At 46.3% G+C, this 21106-nt stretch overlaps 1 protein-coding gene across 2 annotated transcripts in view; it reads right to left on the bottom strand.

Moving 5' to 3' along the window:
- Positions 1-21106, bottom strand: part of LOC147692007 (transmembrane protein 272-like) — a 274212-nt gene that overhangs the window by 161519 nt on the left and 91587 nt on the right. For both annotated transcript variants that reach the window (XM_086938300.1, XM_086938299.1), the window contains exons 2-3: positions 8949-9037; positions 7960-8057 (exon numbers count right to left, since the gene is read on the bottom strand). In XM_086938300.1, coding sequence (XP_086794426.1) covers positions 7960-7968 — 9 coding nt within the window. In that variant the 5' untranslated portion in view covers positions 7969-8057; positions 8949-9037. The remainder of the gene's footprint in view (positions 1-7959; positions 8058-8948; positions 9038-21106) is intronic.

Below are 21106 nucleotides of genomic sequence, written 5' to 3'. Positions count from 1 at the left end.
CAGCACTCCTCCCACACCAGCACCTCCCCCCTCCCACACCAGTACCTCCCCTCTCTCTCCCCGCAAACACAGCCTTGCCCTAGCAGCACTCCTCCCACACCAACACCTCCCCCCTCCCACACCAGCACCACCTCCCCTCTCTCTCCCCGCAACAGCACTCCTCCCACAACACAGCCTTGCCCTAGCAGCACTCCTCCCACACCAGCACCTCCCCCCTCCCACACCAGCACCTCCCCTCTCTCTCCCCGCAACAGCACTCCTCCCACACCACACGGAGGATTCAGCAGCCGCTCTCACCAGCTTGTGGCTCTTGCAGGCAGTCTCCTCTAATCAGGCCCGGCCGATGCACCACGCTCCTGATTCAGCCGTATTGCAGGCCTCACCCGGGCCTAATGTTGTCTGCCGCAGAGAGCTATCGGCACTTTGCAGGCAGTCTCCTCTAATCAGGCCCGGCCGATGCACCACGCTTCTGATTCAGCCGTATTGCAGGCCTCACCCGGGCCTTATGTTGTCTGCCGCAGAGAGCTATCGGCACTCCGCATGTTCCACCCAATGCAGGGCGGAAGCAGATCCAGATCACCAGGGCGAGCCAGTCATCTCATCCCTAGTTGCCAGCAAACCGGTGGAGTTTCCGGGGTGCCGTACCAGGGGGCGCCCTCTCAGCCAGGCACTCAGAGTGAAGGCCAAGAGCCGGGTCGGCACTCCCAGGTTTGTGTGTGACCCCAGCCGCCGCCTCCCAAGCCACACCACACCGAGGATACAGCAGCCGCTCTCACCAGCTTGTGGCTGTTGCAGGCAGTCTCCTCTAAACAGGCCCGGCCGATGCACCATGCTCCTGATTCAGCCGTATTGCAGGCCTCACCCAGGCCTCATGTTGTCTGCCGCAGAGAGCTATCGGCACTTTGCAGGCAGTCTCCTCTAATCAGGCCCGGCCGATGCACCACGCTCCTGATTCAGCCGTAATATGTACAGTATCAAATCCCACTTTATCCAGGGTATGAATGCGCTGGTGAAATACACTGGATTTACAAGTGAAGATGCAATCACATGAGGTATCAGCTAGTAAAATGCAACTTTTCTTTACAGTGACACGCCACAAGACCCTAAAAGTAGACCGCAATCAGCTTTCACTAGAATAGTAAATTTAAAAACAAGTATGCATGATGTTATGCAAAGCAACAGAAGCAAGCACTCCGGTAGCAGTGTGCTATCCCTGGGCCTTTGCAGCAATATTAATAAAAATTAAGCAAGTGTGGGAAGCGGACATGCGGGGATCATGACGAGTGGCGATGCAAGTGACCCAGTAATAGTCTTTCAGACACGCAACGCCACTCACACCCACGCAAGCCCACTATCACCCACGCAACGCCACTCACCCAAGCAACACCACTCACACACGCAACACAACTCACCCACGCAACCCCACTCACACGCAACGCCACTCATCCACGCAACGCCACTCATCCATGCAGCACCACTCATCCACGCAGCACCACTCATCCACGCAACACCACTCATCCACGCAACGCCACTCATCCACGCAACGCCACTCATCCACGCAACGCCAGTCATCCACGCAACGCCACTCACACATGCAATGCCACTCACACACGCAACGCCACTCACACAACCAACGCCACTCACACACGCAACGCCACTCACACACGCAACGCCAATCACACACGCAACGCCACTCACACACGCAACGCCAATCACACACGCAACACCACTCACGTTGCCAATAGGTCTCGCAATAGGAAAGTTGGAGCCATTACAATTGCAAATAACAATGCCTTTTATTTTTTTTTCATTTTAAAAACATAAAGGGCTTTGTCATTTACAAAACCAATAGCTTAAACTTTCCTACTGCGAGACCTATTGGCAACGCCAGTGCTTCTTTAAACTAGACAACCAGGGAAGTCCAGGCGTGTATGACTTGCATGGCTCTCACCAGGTAATTTAACCCAGAATCCCATGCAAATGTCAAACTTTGGTAAGAAACACACAATTTCATCACATTTGTGTGACGGAAAGAAATGGAATCTGCAGGGAGCCACAGCTTTCCTATCATACGAGGTCCCCATATGTCTCCCGATAAAAATGGTACCCCACTTGTGTGGGTGACCCTAGACAAAACAACACAAAAGGCCCTAAATTGCTATTTTGAGATATGAACAATAGGGGTAGGTGCTGTATTTAGAGCCATCCTGTGGTGTCACCCATGCAAACCTATGAACAACAGACATTTTTTAAGAAGTAGACAGCCAAGGGAGTCTGAGGTGGTATGCTTGCTTGGATCCCATGAGGTTTTCTTACCCTCAATGCTCTGCAAACCTCAAACTCTGACTGACATCACACATTTTCCTTCAATTTTTCAGATGGAAACTGACCGAATTTGCGGAACAGCTCAAACCAAGGTCAATGGGAGCCTTCGCCAGGGGACTCTCATTGACCTTGCCCGATCCGCTTCTGTCACAGGAACTAGGCCTAGACACACAGGTGAGGTACCATTTTTATCGGGAGACTTGAGGAAACTGCCAGGTGGATAGAAGTTTGTGGCTCCCCACAGATTCTAGTACTTTCCATCACAGAAATGGGAGAAAATCCGTTTTTTTAAGTAAAAGTTTGAGGTTTGAAAGAGATTCTAGGTGAAAAACACCTGTGAGAGCCACACAAGTCAGCCCACCCTGGATAACCCTATGTGTCGTGTTTTGAATAATGTACAGGCTTGCTTTGTTTGCCTAGGTGCCGGTGAGCTAGGGTCCAAACCAAACAGCTCCCCATATAGGTAAAAAAGAGTTCGATTTCAGTGGAAAAATGTGATGAGTCCATGTTACGTTTTGGGCTGTTTCCTGTCATGGGTGCTAGGGCTACAAACACAAATGAGGTACCATTTTTATTGGTAGACTTGGGGGAATGCTGGGTGGATGGAAGTTTGCGGCTGCCTGCAGATGCCAGAACATTCCAGCACACAAATGTGAGGAAAATTTGCTTTTTAGTCTACATTTGAGGTCTGCAAGGGATTCTGGGCCAAAAAATCTAGTAAGAGCCAAGCAAGTCAGTCCACTGGGAATACCCCTAGGTGTCTAGCTTTACAAAATGTACATATTTGATAGGTTACCTTAGGTGCCAGCTGAGATAGGGTCCACAATCAACAGCTACCCACTTAGCAAACAAAAAGAGACATTTTCCAGTGGAAATTGCGATAAGTCCATGTTGTGTTTTGGGCGGTTTGATGTCACGGGCACTAGACCTACCCACGCGAATGAGGCACCATTTTCATCTGTACCCTTAGGGGAATGCTGAGTGGATGGAAGTGTGTGGCTTCCCACAGATTCCAGAACTTTTAGTCATAGAAAGGTAAGGAAAATGTGTTTTTTTGTCAAAGTTTGAAGTTTGCAAAGGGTTCTGGGTCAAAAAACCTGGTGAGAGCCACACAAGTCGGCCCTCCCTCGATATCCCTAGTTTTTAATAATGTACAGGTTTGCTAGGTTTCCCTAGGTGCTGGCTGAGATTAGGTCCACAATCTACAGCCACCCACATTGGAAAAAAAGGGTCAGTTTTCAGGGAAAAAATTAGCTGTGTCCATTATGCGCTTTGAGCCATTTCCTTTGCGGACACTTGGCCTAGGCACACAAGTGAGGGACCATTTTTATTGGGAGACTTGGAGGAATGCCGGGTAGATGGAAATGTATGGCTTTGTGCAGATTCCAGTTCTTTCCATCACAGTAATGTGAAGAAAATGTGTTGTTTTAGTCAATGTTTAAGGTTTGCAAGGGATTCTGTATAAAAAAACCTGATGAGAGCCAGGCAAGTTAGCCCACCTTGCATACTCCTAGGTGTCTAGTGTTCAAAAATTTACTGGTTGGCTAGATTTACCTAGGTGCCGGCTGAGCTAGGGTCCAAAATCTACAACTACCCACATTGGAATAAAATGTCAGTATTCAGTGGAAAAATGTGATGCGCTCATGTTGCGTTTTGGGCCATGTGCTGTAGTGGGCCCTGGGCCTAGCCACACATCTGAGGTACCATTTTTATCAGGAGACTTGAGAGAATGTCAGGTGGAAGGAAGTGTGGGTTTTCCTGCAGATTCTAGAACTTTCCATCACAGAAATATAAGGAAAATTTGTAATGTTATCAAAGTTTGAAGCTTGAAAGGAATTCTTTGTAAAACAAAACCGAGTGAGATCCACCCAAGCCATCCCTCCCTGGATACCCCTAGGTGTCTAGTTTTCAAAAACGTACTGCTTTTATAAGTTTACCTAGGTCCAGTCTGAGCTAGGGTCCAGATTGTACAGCTTTGGTGGACACTAGACCTACCCACACAAGTGAGGTACCATTTTTATTGGGATACCTGAGGGAATGCCGGTTTGTGGCTCACCCCAGAGTCCAGAACTAGCCATCACAGAAAAGTGAGGAAAATTTGTGTTTTTAGCCAAAGTCTGAGGTTTGCAAGGAATCCTGGCAAAAAATGTTGAGAACCATGGAAGTCACCCCACCCTGGATACCTCTATGTGTCTAGTTTTTAAATAAGCACAGGTTTGCTAGGTTTCCTTAGGTGCTGGCTGAGCCAGGGTCCAAAATCTAGAGCTGACCACTTTGGAAAAAAAGGTTCCGTTTCTCAGTGGAAAAATGTGATGCGTTTATGTTGTGTTTTGGCCCATTTCTGTTCACAGGCACCAAGCCTACCCATACAAGTGAGGTGCCATTTCTATTGGAAGACTTGTATGAGCATAGAATATTAAACATTTGTTATTACCAATTGGATTTTGTTGCAATTGCGCCTTTCAGATGTATGCCAGTGCATAATAAAGAAGACCTTTGGAAAAATCCCCTTTAATTCACACGCTAGTACAGGTACCCACAAATTCAGAGATGCACAAATAACCACTGCTCCAAAACTCCATATCTTGTGCCCATTTAAATAATACATAGGTTTCTCTGAAACCCATTTTCACTCTGCCTATATCACCATATGAATTAGTCTATATAAGTACTAAATGATAAACCATTGTAGGGTTAAGTTCAGTTGTTGGCTATGGGTACCTTGGGTTCTTGGAGAAGCTATAAATTCCATATAACCTTGCAACCAGAAAGGTCTAGCGGACATAATGGTATATTGCTTTTGTAAATCAGTCATTGTGACAAAAAGTTACAGAAGAAAATTTTGTCACAAAAGGCCATTTTTTACTACTCATTTTCAATATTTATTTAACTGTTATATTCCTTGGGAAAGCCTTGATGGATCTACACATAGGACCCCTTGCTGAATTTGGACTTTTGTCTCTTTTCAAAAATCTATAGCTTACCTGGCTCATCCATGGTTTTCACAATGATTTCCACCCCAAACTGGAAGTGGGTTGAGAGCACAAAGAATAGGAAAAATTAGCTGCCTCTTTGAAAAATGCCAAAACTGTGGCACAAAATATGTTTTTTTTATTCAGTTCTGAATGTTTCTGAAAGCTGAGAAGATGGTGAGTTTATTGTATTGTATCGTATTGTAATTGCATTTGTATAGCGCTTACTACCCCTGATGAGGCGTTGAAGCGCTTTTATCGGTGAGTAGAATGCTACTCTAAGACCCATAGAGGATTTGTTGTTGAAGTAGTATAGTGAAACATGCAAGTAAATTTTAAGTTGTGGATAGGTCAGTCAGTTATTTGGATTCGGAAGGATAGCAGAAGGATAGAAGAGGAAAAAAGTTTTGCATTTATATTGCGCTTGTTACCCCTGATGGGGTGTTAAAGCACGCTACTCTGGAAACACATACAGAATTACTAGTGAATAAGTATAGTGAAATATGAAAGTGATTTCAGTGGTGGATATTGCAGCAGACTGTTCGTTGATGCCATATTTCGGTGGATAATCAGACACTTTTACCTGGAACACTTTTACGCAATTTTTTTTAAAACTAATATTTAAGCCATATTTTGGTTATTTTCTTAGTCCCCTCCAGGGAAATCCACAAACCCTGGCTGCCTTTAGATTCCCCAGGGTGTTGTTAAAAAGGACACAAATTTGGCGTGGATACCTTTTGTGAAAAAAGTTATGGAGCCCTAATCACAAACTACCCCAAATGGCCAAAGAAGGGCTCAGCACGAACGGGGGTTGGGATAAGGCCCAGTAGCTTTAGGGTTAATCTCAGTGTCATGCTGATTCCTTCTACTTTTTCAGTAAAAGTCACTGCGGACTGCAAGGTGTTTCCTCTGAGTGTTTCTTTCGCTTAACTGTGGTCAAGATCCTTCCTGCTACGGTACACCCTGAAGTTTTTAGGACTGGGACGAGATTACCTGGTAGTAATTGTGGCGTACAAGAGTTGCGCAGAGATTATTTGTTACCTATTGTCTTTATACGCCCTTGTGTGTGTATATCCTTTGGCAGGATATGTTGTAAGTGCACTCATACAAAGTGTATACTTTCTATTATTCTTCCTCTCTAGCACCTCACACCAGAAAACATTTCCTTGCCACACTGACACTATTGCACATGTGCAGGGAAGGATTGTGCAATATTAACAGAACACTACTGTACCTCGTGACACACTTCCTGGTAGCTTCATCTTTTTTATTACCAGAGGTTCATATTCTGAAACACTAACTCGGGTTGGGAACCTGGGAGGGGAGGACGAGTACTGGGCCTTTGCTGCTCAGTTGTGAGACACCATTGCTTTCTTTTATATTCCCCTCACAATCTATTAAAGCAGTATAATGTCTTGATACAGAGGAATCCAGGACAGCCTTCCGAAGAACATAGTAGATTTAAAAACTGGATTGGATGGTTCAGGAATTTGGCTGGGATTACAGAGTCTTTCACCTCAACTTGACGACTTTCAAAATGACCCTCCTCATTAGGAATCATAACAATCTATAGAGATGTACAGGAAAAACCGCCGATGTTGACAATGCCAGCAGAGAGGTCAATGAGAGGATGAGCATGGAAGCTAACGCAGCTTTTCCCATTCGCAGCATGACTTGTACTGTCCGCTGTCAGAACCTTGGACAGCACTGTAACTAAGCCGTTAAGTGCCTGCAGTCTTTATGTGGGGCCCTTCGAAAGCCCCAACTCTAAAACCTAAATTCCCCAGAGCTATTGCATTTGCAATGCGTACAGCGCAAAAATAATGCTTACTGCTGGTCAGCCTTTCATCCTTCGGAGGTAAGTAATAGGATTTGGAAATAGTACCCCCGGTGTTTACAGTGCTTATAAATTACAGACGCGCTAATTAAAAACAAGTTAGTATGACAAAAAATTAATAATTATTGCCAGGGCTTTAAGTGGGCCGGGTCCTGCCGGTGCTTAGCACCAGCAGTTCTAACAAGCAGGTGCTGGGATGGGTCTCTATCGGGCTCTTAATATTTGCCCTCACCATCGGTGAAAACCAAATCTTAACTCTGAAGCAGTGCCAGCCTTCACTGCCTTTAATGTGACTTCAAATCCTGCACCATACTTCTTTCATAGACTCATCATTTCAAAGCTGAGGCATTTTCAGTACAGTAACGAAGCCATGGTTGATGCTTATTTATGTTATGCACCTAACAACCATTGACAAAGCCAATAGTACTGTCTTGTAAGCATAATGTTACTTGTTGTATTATATATCTGGATGTAATGACTGGAGCAGCAACATTTAAGGCAGGCGGCACTATGCCAAGTACAGATTTTCAGTTTACGTTTTAAGCCACGCCCCTAATTACGTCAGCCACCCCCTTTGAGAGCCCCTCCCTGATTTTTCATCCCACGTAAAGCCCTGTTTATCGTCATTATTGTCCTTATCGCAAACGAAGAGACGCTGGTAAGAAAAGGCTCTTTTGAAGCGTGGTAACTTGCAACAAAGCAAAACAAGCCACTGTGACCCAAGACCACCAACTTCCTCCCGACAACCCGCGAAGTCTCAAAGGTGAGAGCCGTGCGAGCAAGGAAACAGAGGCCACTTAAAGCAGGAGCGTACGGTTCTCTTACCTCTGCCATGTTGTGCACGGTTCGGCCAATGGCTGCAGCCAGGGACTTCCAGCTTCGATGTGTCTGCGAGCAGCCTTCTCTCTCCTCGGGTACACGCTCTAGAGAAACACAGAATTCGTTACTACAACCGGAAGAAAGTTAGACTGCGAGCATTGGCTTCGTTAATAATGACACACCACTTCCGTCACAAACAGCCCCCCTCCGCCCTCGAGAATAGAGGGAAGACGCCTGCAAGGACCTGTCAGAAACTTCACACCCTCCACTGCGTTCTTCTCTGAGGCGCACCCTCCCTGGTGCTTCTCTCTGAGAAGTATGCATTTCTGGGAATAGTTTATTCATTACAAAATATGTGCGTGTGAATTCTGGAAGGAGCCGAAAATCACCTTGAATTCATTCATAACACACCAGAGACTGCCAGAGTCCATCACAAACTTTCAGTCAGGGCCAATTGGCGCCCTTTGGCGCTTTCGCACTGCCAGAGCCTACGCGAACCCCTGGCGACTACCACAGCTGCCTCTGAGTACGGTAAGTGCAACCTGATACAACTCATCTCAGCCCCTCACAAACCACCAGAGCCAGAGCACAAGTCCTAAAAAAAGAAGTGGGGGTACGCTGTCACCGGAAGTGACGTCACGACAGAAAGGTGGCTTGCACCATCGGGCACATTGCCTCCCCTCACCCACCCCTTAGATGCGATTGCATCTGAGAAGTCAGCGTGTGAGCAGCGTGCTGTGAGCTCCAAGCTCCTCGTCCCAGAGAGGCCAAAGAGTGAAGTCCAGCTGTTTGGCGGGGGATGGCGTCCACCCGGTAAAATAAGTGTGGGGACTTTGTCCACCCGTGTGGTACCCCGACTCGAGCCCTGACCAGAGCCCGGCAAAGAGCAATCAAAACCCATTCGAACACACCAGAGTCCATCAGAGCCCAAGCTCACCAAAAGTTATCAGCGCCTGCAAAGTGAGATTAACAAAAGAGATACTGGCTTTCCTTACCTCCTGGTCAGGTCAGTGGGCACTTGGACTCCCATGTTGCGACATCTTTACTTGATTCATCCTCATCTGCTTCTCCAGGGTCGGAACAACTGGAACAAAATGCAGATTATTTGTAGCGATATTCGCAGTTGGAAACTAACCGAGAAGAATGACTGTCGAGGGCCGGATAAGCTTACAAGCACCAATGACAGTTCTTTCTACAGCAAAACAGTTAACCCAGTACTGGAGCTGACACACAGCCCTACAAATGCACCTCAATCCAAACCAATGGCAAACCTCCTGTGAAAGGCTGACTCAGTATATGATGTACACTTATGTAAGTGGACAACTTGCACTGATCCAGGCAACCTTTATGGTGATTTTAGTTGTATTAGACAACCTTAAAAAAAGCTCTCTAAGTGGTAGCTGTGAAGAGCAGTCTTCAGGCTTAGTCCAGAAGGAGTGTAAAGCAGCTTGTTTTACCAGAACACAGTCATATAGGTATAGATTAACCCGTTAGCCACGGCCGTTTTTTCGAGACAGTGCGGCCGTTTTAAAAAACGGACGGGGCTGCGTCGGCTGTTGAACGTGCGCAGCACCAGCCAGGTAGTGCTCCGAACGTTCAACAGCCGACGGCAGCACTTAACGGGTTAAGTGAAAACGACCCACACAGTGTATTTATAAAAATATGTATTTATTATAAGACACTCACTAACACATACAGATATCTCCTAGCCCGAGATATGCACAATGCACACAATACTTTTCAGTAGAAACAGGTAAGTAGCACAGAATACACAGTGGTTCCCAGGGGAAGACCAAACCATATACTAAAATAGTGGTATGCATAGCTGCCAAGGTTTCAGATTGCTATGTGTGACATTTTCATAATTCCAGAGTAATTGTGAGTGACATTTCAACGACTATGAGTGACACTTCCTCACAAGCAATGAAGACGAGGGAAACATTTAAATATCAGAACTTACACCCATTTCAGCAACAAGAAACTCTGAGAAGATCTGAAAACCACTACAAAGCACCGGAAATGAAAGGGGTGACTGCAGTTCTCAGTAACAGATGGTAGAAACTGCAGCTGCGTAGAAGATGATTTTATTAATCTGATCATTCTTGACCACGCAGAATCCTAAAAAGCAAATTTTATAGCATAGCTTAGTGCAGCTAAGAGATTATACTGTCTCTCGGTCTCAAGCACGTACTCGCAGCTTGCAGGTTTTCTGACTTCATATGTGTCACATTTTCATGATTTCACTGTTCATATGAGTGACATTCAATGGCAACAAGTGACAACATGTGTACCACTTAGAGTGACACTTCTGCAAGTCAAATCAAGCAATGAAGTGCATTGACAGTAATAAAGATAAGAAATTACGCACTTTCAAGATATGAAAAGTTTCAAAAAGATATTGAAACTACTATAAAATACCTGAAAAGGAAGTTCACTAACCTACTGCCCCTTTCTAAGATGATCGCACTGTCATCTGTCAGGGGCTCAGTGCTGCGGAGAGTGGTGGCCCCTAACTGTGGCCTCAATAGTGGTGCTCACTTAAGATTAACCAATTGATCTGGAACGAAATCGCTCCCATTCAGAAAGCACTGTTGCATTGCAAAAATTATATGCCACAATTAATTTCCATTCAATCATTTTATTCTTGGTATTCCAATCTTTTAAATCTTTAAATTTTTCAATTTGTTCTGTCACATGAAATCCATATTATGTATAAACATCTGATGCTGAAGGTATGCCCATCCAGGCCTTTTCCATAAAGCAGGTCATATACATATTTCATCCTCAGTAGTATATCATTCCCAATGCATTTCGGGCATCTTCCTCGCCCTTCATCAGGGGTTCACTACAAATATAAGCAATTACTTTAGACTTAATGTTTAGATTCAAAAAACATTTTACATCCTAAACTTGTAGCATGCTCATTATATATGCATTAGTTAAATGCTTCAATCGGCGTGTTCCCTCTAATAGCCAACAACACAAGACCTGGATATAATATAACCCATTCTTCTCCCTCTCGGTTTAGCGTTGTAGACCATGTTAAAACTGTGTAGAAATGTCGCCCCACTGCTCTAATTCACAAATTACCCCATACGCATTAAACCAACCGTCTGAGAGACGCTCCCATACCTGTGGTAGATGTCCTGATCTCGTTCCACCTTTTACGAAAAACCATCTAAACTGCTCTCTCACACCTGCTTCCCTTTTAACAACCTATGAGACCCCTCCCCTTCCCAACTCCATCGTCCTGCACTACAGAACCCATAATCCTCCATTCATTTATGCCAAAACCAGCATTCCATTACGGCCGTGAGTGATCTGCCAATGACGACACCCGCACCTGTTTACCCCGCCCACCCTTGCGATGTTTCACGATATGCCTGATATCAGATGTGTATATAAAGCATTAGACATCAACAAAAATAAAATGCAAACGTTCTATAATATTAAAATTATTACACAGACTTAAAGACTTAAATTGAAAGATTTAAAACATTGGAATGCCAAGAATAAAATGATCGAATGGAAATTAATAGTGGCACATACTTTTTGCAAGCAATGCAACAGTGCTATCGGAATGGGAGCGATTTCGTTTCCGATCAATTGGTTTGAATTTTCACGTGGCCGTAGGACGGACCGCGATTCCAGGATGCAGGCAACCCAAAATGATTCAATCACAAAGCAGCATGGAAAAGGTGTGCACTTCAACCCAACATTTTGCGCACTTCAGATTGCCACTTCTTGCAAAAAAATACCAGCCACCGTTCCAGGTTTTAACAGTTTGCTAAGAACTGGACTGTTTTTAAGGGAACTTTATATGAAATTGTCTGTATTCATTTTTTAAATGCACTTTGTGTCTTTGATTACATTATTAGTCAGGGGTCCTTAGGGCAACTAGGAAACACATTTTATAATGTTTTCATATCGTATGCACTGTTTAAAGAATGTACAAATATGGGTAAAATACCTTTTGTATCTTTTGTAACAGCCAAGATATTAAAACGCTTACTGTACTGGAGTCATGCTTGCAGTGCTGTTTTCTCTGATAATTTAGCTGAATGTTGTTGGTACTGGTGTGGTACTAGGTAGGCTGAAGCAGTGGTTATCCTTACTGGAGTTCAGTGCTGCAGAGTGTTCTGGCATTCATTACACTCGACGACTTTGCTTTAATTTAGGCATCAATGCTGGTGCTCACTACACCGGACAGGCTGAGCCAGGAAATTGAAAATCGGACCCATGCACTAGTTGGACATGTGTGTTGCTGGGCCGGCGGACCAACAATTAGATCATGATGCCATTTATCCAGCGTATGCCGACAGGGCCCCCTGGCTTCTACCCTGGCATTTGCAATTCGGACCGGGGCAGCGGTGACTCCAAAGCTCCCGAGGCCACTCAGGCGCCATTCTGCTGAGTGATGCTGCCCGGGTCCAACACCGGTAAAATATGTGCAGCACCGCACACAGAGTTAATTCATGCGCCGGGACGCGGACAGGACAGTGACTTAGTCGGCCCGCCGGCGCACGGCAATCCAAATTATCTCCAGTCGATTCCCCGCTTAAGTTCCTACCAATCCAACATCACTTCTCTCCACAACCAGGACGTGAGGTCACAACGCCCCCCCCCCCTCCTGGCGGCACCACAGCCAGCACCCAACCACTGTTCAGGGCAGGCCCCGCCCGCCGCAGGTTACGATGTCTGAATGGGCACAGGACTGCCACTCGGCTGAGTGACGTCAGGCCTGGCTGTAGTGAGTAACTTAGCTGGGCCCATGCCGCGGGCAGGAATTGCATCAGGGCTACCAAGATACATTGTAGCAGCAGCAGTGAGTGCACAAGATCATTAACTCTAGCAGGTGTCACAGGCCGGCACTCGCTAGCAGTCTGGCATAGCCAGTTACTTCAGCGCGGCTGGTACGGCAGGGAGACAGTGCCATTAAAATGGGTGACAATGCATTTGAGTGCGGTGATGCGGAACACCACACTGAAATGCGAAAGAGTCACGCCCGTTGCATGATACTTGGCAGGCGTGGGTATGCAAACTATGACTCAAGTTAAGACAATAATCAGAGAACAGAAGTGCCGGGGACCCAAGGTGAGTATCTAGGAGTCCCACGGAGGTCATGTGCAGTGTAGGAACATGACCCCTTTCCCTGTACAAATCGATGTGTAAGTCGCGGTTGCAATTTCAAAGAAAAAGGACCCTACCCAGTGGACCCTAAAGAAACCCTGTGGAAGACAAGAAGTTGGAGAGCCACTCCACCCGTGGATACCTTAGGAACCAGGATACCTGCACCAAGGATGCCGGGTGCATAGGTGTGACGTGGCTTCCGAAACCGTTGTCAAACTAAATGGGAACTTCAGAAAGATACCGCTGCTGGAGAAGGTGAAAGTGGCTGGTGGAACTCAAAGGTGGATTCAAGATGTGAAGAACCTGCAAGCAGAGGGGACAGAGTCTATGCCACTTAGGAGTGGCCAGGAGGGACGGAAGAGAATGCCCATCAATGTCAGGTGTTGCTGGAGAGCTGATGGTGACCTTGAAACTGCAGCTGTGCGTACCAGGCGACAATCTGGAAGACCAGGAGCCATACACAAGCTGTTCCATGTTGGATTTTGAGAGTTGAGGGGTCGTGTCCGGCATGAGCACCAACAAGCCTTGGCAACTGCAATTAATGAAGGAGTAGAAGAAGGTGCAATGTCGGGACCAGCAAGTTACAGAAGACTCACCACAAGCAGGGGAGTCAGGGCAGGCCCCGAGCAATCAGAAGAGCCCAAAATAATTCAAATGTGACCCTCGACAGGACCCACAGGCTGGAAGCACTAGAGTCACAAGAGGACCTCGAGCAGTTACCAAAGAAGCAGCCCAACGGTGCAAACAATGTGGTGTGGTCAAAGATTCTGGTCACAGTAGATGCTTGAGGTTAGGGCTACTTGGAGCCCAAAGATCTTGGTGGAAGGAAGCCAACAAACCTTTGCAACTGCAAGTCAATGCGGTGCACAGGGGTTCGGTCCCTGTGGCTCTGATGAAGGATACTGGCCTCAAACTTGGTGAGAGAGCAAGGCAGGCCTCAAGGGATGTGGAGAACAGCCACCTGTGTTGCTGAGCCTTTCAGAGTCCGTAGGAGCCCAGGATTAGCAGACCTGTCAGCTTAGTTGCAGTGCCTGCAGATGCAGGGAAGTGACTCCTTCACTTTAAGGGAGATTCCTTCAGGTGTCTTGGATGTCCACAGGCCCTGGACTGGATCCTGTTTGGAGCACAGGCACGGACATTGCAGCAGACGAGCAGGGTAAAGAAATCAGGAGGAGCAGGAGTCTTCCCGGTTCAGCCTGGATGCCCAGAGCGAAGTCCAGAGTGACCAGACGGTCGATGTTGAAGTGGTGTTGGAATTGTATTGTGACCCACAACAAATCTAGGGACCCACCCACAGGTAAGCCCTTAAGTACCCTAAGGAAAGGGTTGAGACAGTACAGGGGTCCCTCCCTAAGGAGGGGCTCGACAAGGCGGGCTGTCCTTTGTCCAGTTTCAAGCCAGAGCGGGAGCCATCAGCTCCCTGAACTGGTTTGAGCTTGACTATTCATGCAGGTCACCAAATGTGCCCTGCTTACAGACTATGAGGCACTGGCAAGCGCTCCCATCCTGCCCCAATACACTAAACCCTGTCTGGGAGGTGGTCACACCTCCCTGTGACAGGATACCTATTGTTCTGCTTTTCCCTGCTCTAGCTTGACTCAACAGCAGGAGGACAGAATCGTGTCTCTTGTCAGCAGCAGCCATGTTATGCTGTCCGGGTCTAGAAGACTTGCACCGGGAGCACTGAGGGCCCAACGAAGGGCCTTTACAGTGCTTGGAATCATACCTCCCACACTGTTTATGGTGTGGGGGTATGATTCCAACATGTTTGATACCAAACACGACTGGGTTTGTTACAGCCATTCTCAAGATGGTCATCGGGTAATGACGCAGTGCCCCTCTATATGTTATATGGTTATAACAACGTTAAATGGATCATCAATAAAATATTCCAAGTTTGTACAATTGGCTGTTCTGAAAGACAATGCAAATACATTCTTATACTTCAGAGAGAGCTGAGCTAACAATAACTTCCATTGATTTACATGCTGCATGACACAGCATAACCATGTACGTTGTTCTAAACTGTTGGGCGTCATCAATTTAAAGTGCTAGTGCAACTATAGGAAACTATTAGGTTCATTTAACATCCCAAAAGTGTTTTCTAAACCTATAGGCAATAAATTAAAATAGTGGTGCAACTGTAAAGTGCTAGTATTCATTTTTGGCGGCTCCCTTCAGATGCCCCTGTACCCTTATTTTTGACATACTTCAGTTAACGACAAATTTTTGAGTCTCTTGGTTACCGTCTCAAATAATTTTGTTAGCCGGCAGTTAAGCTGAACGTCAACAGTGGTGCCTGCAGGACCAGGTGCCATAATACCTGAAAAAGGGACGTAACAAGGTGCATCTTATATCCTTTAAGTTGGAACAGTTATAGACTACATGAATAATGTCCTCCTTTCAATTTCCGCATAGACGGCATTTCCCATGGTCCAAGGTGGGGTTTGATTGCAATAACCCCCAATCGTAGCTTTAGAAAATGTTTCTTTGTTCTTATTTTGACTCCTACACTCAAGTAGGATTGGGGTTTGAGCCTTACGTAATCACTGTGCACTATCCAGCTGTGTGCCTCCTTAGTGGGAATTGCTTTGTCTTCTAAAACAGATAGCATGGACGTTGTCTTTTTCACTGCTTTTTTGAAGGAAAGATGATCTGCTGGTATGGCCCAGAGTTCAGACAGACCCAGAAGCTCCATGGAGTCAAACAGATAATCCCTGGCTGAGCATTTGCCTTGACAAAGTAATTCATTCCAGAGGTGGGAGTTTAGGGATGCTGCCTCTGCACTTCGGATTTTATGCCAACTTTTTACATAAGCACTCCTTCTTTCCACTGTTTCTCTTTGGACCCCAAATTCCAACCGTATTTGAGCAGGGGAGACGTATTTTGGGAGATGGAAAATTGCCCCATAAGAATTGGCTATTACAACGTCTAGGGCTGCCGTGTCTTTGCCTTTCAGACCCTCACTCTTGTAATGTTGGCAGCAGTTTGGCCCGCAGAACCTGTAGGAAGGGATTAAGCGTGAGGTCAGGAAGTCGTCTCTTCAAAGATTTCAATGCTAAATAAGTCATTATTCCCTTTCTCCGCATGTACTCTAGCTGAGGTTTAAAGGTGCTTTTATGGTCCATTAGTATTCCAAGATATTTATAACTTGTTACTTGATCCAAACGTTGGCCATCTAGGAACCAACTGTTATTCTTCTTTTTCTGATAGTTAACTGCCATAATTTTGGTTTTCGTAAGATTTATTTGGAGGGCATTCGGGTGATTAGTCTATAGTTGTTTGGATCATTTCTGTTGCCCTGTTTAAAAATAGGACTGCTAATTGATCCTTTCCAGGATTCCGAGATGGTGGCTGTAGAGTTTATGCCCTTAAAGGCTGCTAATAAAGCCTTGCTCCAGAAGTCAACGTCATGTTTGTGCAACATCGGGGGGATGCCATTAGGGCCAGGGGCACCCATAGCTCTGCCCCTGGCTATCAGACGTTTTATCTGTTTTTCCGTGGGTGCATACCATTCCTCTTTAATGGAGGCTAATGAATCTAAGTCGGCGCCCAGGTGGATCCCCTGTTGTTTGTGGGGATTAGAACTATTGGCTGATGGATCTTAGTGTGATTTTGTGTCACTTCTACCCTGTTGAGGGCTTCACTATCCGTTGTCGCAATACCCGTTTCCTTATTTGCTTTCACTTCATTTCGCTTATTGTTGTTGAAATGAGAGAAGAGATAGTCTACCCAAGCGGCCTCTGTTATATTGGAGCTTATTCCTGGATGGTTCAGTCACTCTATCTTGTGGATCGTTTGCTGAAACTTAGCGCTGTTTTTTTTTGTTTGACATCATGCAGTAACTTGGCCCACAGTTCATAATTTTTCAATCTTATTTTCCTCCACTTCTTCCTTTTCAGTAGTGCCTTCACATGCCGAAGGGTGGACTGCAAATCCAAGTTCCCTGGTGTTTTTTGAAGTTGTCTCAGCGTTTAATTTATGGTTCATTTTAGTCTGTTTTATTCCAGGCTTCTTTTCACCTTTGTTAGATCGTCTTCCGATTGTCTTGGTTCGGTCCCTATCCTAATCGCAAATTTCCCACTGAAGGTCATAATAACATTTTCTCATGCTTTTACTGTTGGGGTGATGGATTCTTTTTCTCTCTCGTGTAATATTTTGGCAGAGGCTTAGTGCTTAAATGTTGTTAAGATTACACTTTATGAGCTTTAGGTTAGAGATATATTCAGTTACAATGGGATTCCAAGCGTCTGGTATGATAGCCAGTCTCGCATTCAACAGCACTTCCTGTGGTAGGTGATCACTGTGTGCATTGTCACCTATTCTAAAGGTTGCTATTTTGTTGAACATAGCTAATGTTCTAAATGTAAAATCTAGATAAGAGGAAGTTTTTGAAGAGAGGAAAGTGGCGGCTGGTGGATTATCCTCCAGGAAGCTGTTGTTCAGTGCTCTTAAATTAAAGTGTTCTAGTTCCTGTAGCAGATGTTTAGACCATCTTGTTGGTTTATTAAATTTTGCTCGCCCCTGATTCGGTATCCCCCATATTGTTACGAGTTCGTGTGCAGGACCATCACCTTGGCCTGACCCAAAAAGATGTAAATTGAAATCGGCAGCAAGGATTACGTGGTTGATATCTTGCTCGTCCATGATCCTTTTTTATTTCTTTTGTCAGCTCCTTTACGGCTTTTTGTTTTTGTTTAGGATGCTTATTGGCATTTAAGGCCTACCTTAGGGGTGGCATACATTTATTTAAAAGGAAGGTTGAAGCCTGACAAAAGGTTTCTTTTGCCAGGTTGAGTTGGCAGTTTTGACACCGCATATCCGGGCTACAGAGGATGGCCTGGAGACATGATTTGCATTGTCACTTTAGTGGTGACACAATATGTGCAACATTCACATTTAAAGTTTAGAACACTTTGGCCTTCACTGTGAGTGGCCACTTAATATCTTGGATCTGTTAACTTTCACCTGGTGATTTTGTCTGCCGAAAGCTATTAAAATCTCCTGGCAAAGTTCTGGGTCAAAATAAGGAGCCCCTGAAGAATTGGCTCTCAAATTGCACATTTTTCTTGTAATTCCTCATTTGTTGGTTTACCCTGAGGTTGCAATCTGCAATGGGCTGATTTTTCCCACCATCTGAGTTACTTTTACCCCTTGTATTGGAAACTCTGAGGTGGAGAAATACTGGTCTGTTTCTTGGGCCGCTTACAAGGAGGGTCTTAGAGGTAAATTCATCAAACATTAGCACAGTCAATAGGTATTGCTTTGTAAATTAGGGTTTGGTAATGCTTGCTGATTTTAATATAGTTTTTTTTCAAAATATCTTTTTGCTGGCACCATTGGAATAGGGACAACGTATAACATTATCGATGCAGTGTACCAACAAGTAAATGCCTATAATAGAAGTCAGTAATTTTGGACGTGCCATTTTTCTGTTTACCCTTCTCATCCGCCCCTGTGGTACAGAACACTCGAAGCCACCCCTCTTCCAACCCCAACTAAAGTAATCTCACCTACTACACCCACACATTCCTAACCCGTTCCTCTCCACAATCATAAGTACTGATGGGCAGTAACAATACAGTGCCATGGACTTGTCTAAGAGAGTTAACTGTAGGCTGCGAACGCAAAAATGTAAATAGGGGAGGTGTCTACACCAGAGTGACAGTAATGATGAAAAAGACTAATCCAATTACTTGATACAATTTCAGGGGGAGTGTTTACAAAGGAAAGTATCATCCTTGATGCCTCTAGTAAATGCTTAAACCAGGGATCCCAGTCCTGGGCAAAGCCCACCCTCCCTCCCTATGTATATGTAGGTTCTAAGACTACAACCAGGAAGGTGAGGGGTTTCCCCAGGTCTGTGCCATCATGGAGTAGGGCCCTAACAAAGTATTGTAATAGTTAACAATAGGGTCACATCCAAAAATGTAGTCAAGGCTCTGTCTGTTTCGGGGGGGGGGGGGAGGGGGGGATAAAAGCCCCATCACCAACCAGTCGCTGTCGGCTACACTTGCATGTGGGGGGTGGCCTCATGGGGGTCACGCGGGGTTAATTTAAAAATAAAATAAACTTACCTTCCCGGGTCCTGCGTCGTCTCAGCTCCTGACCTGCTCCCCTGCTGTCATGCCTCCGCCAGGAACAGGAAACTGTTAGCCTCCCTCCCCTACCCTAAGCGAATTACAATGCTGCAATGTCAGTGTTAGACCTGACATCATTGGCTTGAGTCTCTCCTCCATTTTTTCTGTTTTGCCTCTACTGTTTTACGATGTTTTGCTGGTATATGCTTTGGGCGCTGTGTCACTGCTGATCAGTGCCATAGCGCAAGTGCTCCCTATGTTAAATTGATGTATCTATTGTATCCATGTTTGGCTTATTTGGTTTACTATCAGTCCCTCGTCTAGTGCACCCAGAGTGCCGGGGCTTGTAAATGCAAATGCCGCTTGTGGGCTTGCAGCACATGTTGTGCCACCCACAGGAGCGGCCTCGTAAAAGAATGTCTACGGGTCGGTCATTGCGAGACCCACGTGCAGCCTAGTGCTGTCACGCAGGCTGCGCAAGTATACCTACTTGCCAGCCCTCCAAACCTTCCCTTGGCTTCATGTTAGTCGCCCCTATGGTAGGCCTTCGGGCAGGGTGCATTGTAAGTCTGAGGTAGGACACGCCTGACCAAGTTGGCATGTCCTGATAGTGAATTACCGCCATCTTGGTCCTTCACTATTGCGAGGTAGCCTGCTCTCCATTGATTAGAATGGGCCGCCGGGATTATTAGTACTATGATCCTCGCTGGCTCGGAGAGCATGGTGCAATGTCGAGTTTGGTATCCCTGAACTCGGGGTTTAATTACGCATCCGTTGGTGTGGATGGTTTTTGGACTCTGGGTTCGAAAATAGCACTTTTAGAAGGTGTCTATTTTCTTGTCTAACCATATCTGGTTTCTGCTGGTTTTGCGTGTGTGTGACAGGAGCTGGGTGGCTCCCCAGGTCTGGATGAGTCAGTGTGGGATGAGTGGGACAGTTACGTTGAGAGTAGGGGGAGAGTAGTTGTTGATAGCCTGCCTTGCCTGATACAATGCCGGCTCCACCTCCTGCCAAGCGGCTGATGGCTCTGTGCCTGCCATGGCCGATCCTAGCCCCACCTCCTGCCAGGTGGCCGATAGCTCTGCTCCTGCCAGTGTCAATGCTGGCTCCACCTCCTGCTGGGCGTCTGAGGACCCAGCCCTGCTCAGTGAATAGGCCAGGTGCTTCTGCCTGGCTCCACCCACAACGGACCCAGGATGTTGGGAAACCCCCGGCATGGACAAAGGGATCAAAGACGAAAAGGGGTATAAAAGTAGGACCCCTGAACCAAGAATTTAGATCACTTCTGACAAGGAACCCTGTAACCAAGGACAAGAGGCCTGCTGATCTAAGGACTGCCTACCCCTTCTGCCAGTGTGCTGTTGTTGGGGGAATCCTGCAGTGCTTCTTTATTTTTGCCAAGGAACCAGGAGAGAGGAACTGTGTGTGTACTCTCACGCTTGCTAAGAAAATCTCCAAGGACTGGAAGAGTGCCAGTCTCCTGCTGAAGTCACAGGGCTAAAGGACTTCATCTGCTTAAAGTGCTATTTTGCTGGAACCGTGAATCCAGCACCTCTGAAAGAGTCAGCAATCACGACAACCGAACGCTAGGCCCAACCGACGCCAGCAGCAACGCCAGTGAGTGGGAGTACGGCTCTAGCTCCAGAGGACCTCGTGTCTGCACCGCTGCTGATCGCATCACCTGTGTGCCCTTCGACGCCGTGAGCGCTGCTCACTCTGTGCAACCGCATCATCAACAACGACGCCTGCTGAGGCCGGATCGACACCGAAGACGCGACGCCGGATTGCTCGATGCCGCTGATCATCGTGTGCTTCATTTTCCTAAGGTACTGTGTTGTTGGGGGTCCGTGTGACTCCAGGCTTGACGTAGCGCTCCTCGCGGTCGACGCCGAACCTTTGGATTAACTTTTCCTTGACGTCGTGTAGCCCCCGTGTGGGTTACC

This window comes from Lissotriton vulgaris, chromosome 9 (assembly GCF_964263255.1).
Source record: "Lissotriton vulgaris chromosome 9, aLisVul1.2, whole genome shotgun sequence".
Classification (NCBI taxonomy): Eukaryota; Metazoa; Chordata; class Amphibia; order Caudata; family Salamandridae; genus Lissotriton; species Lissotriton vulgaris.
The sequence above is the reverse complement of the archived record's forward strand: the minus strand, read 5'-3'. Positions and strand labels throughout refer to the sequence as shown.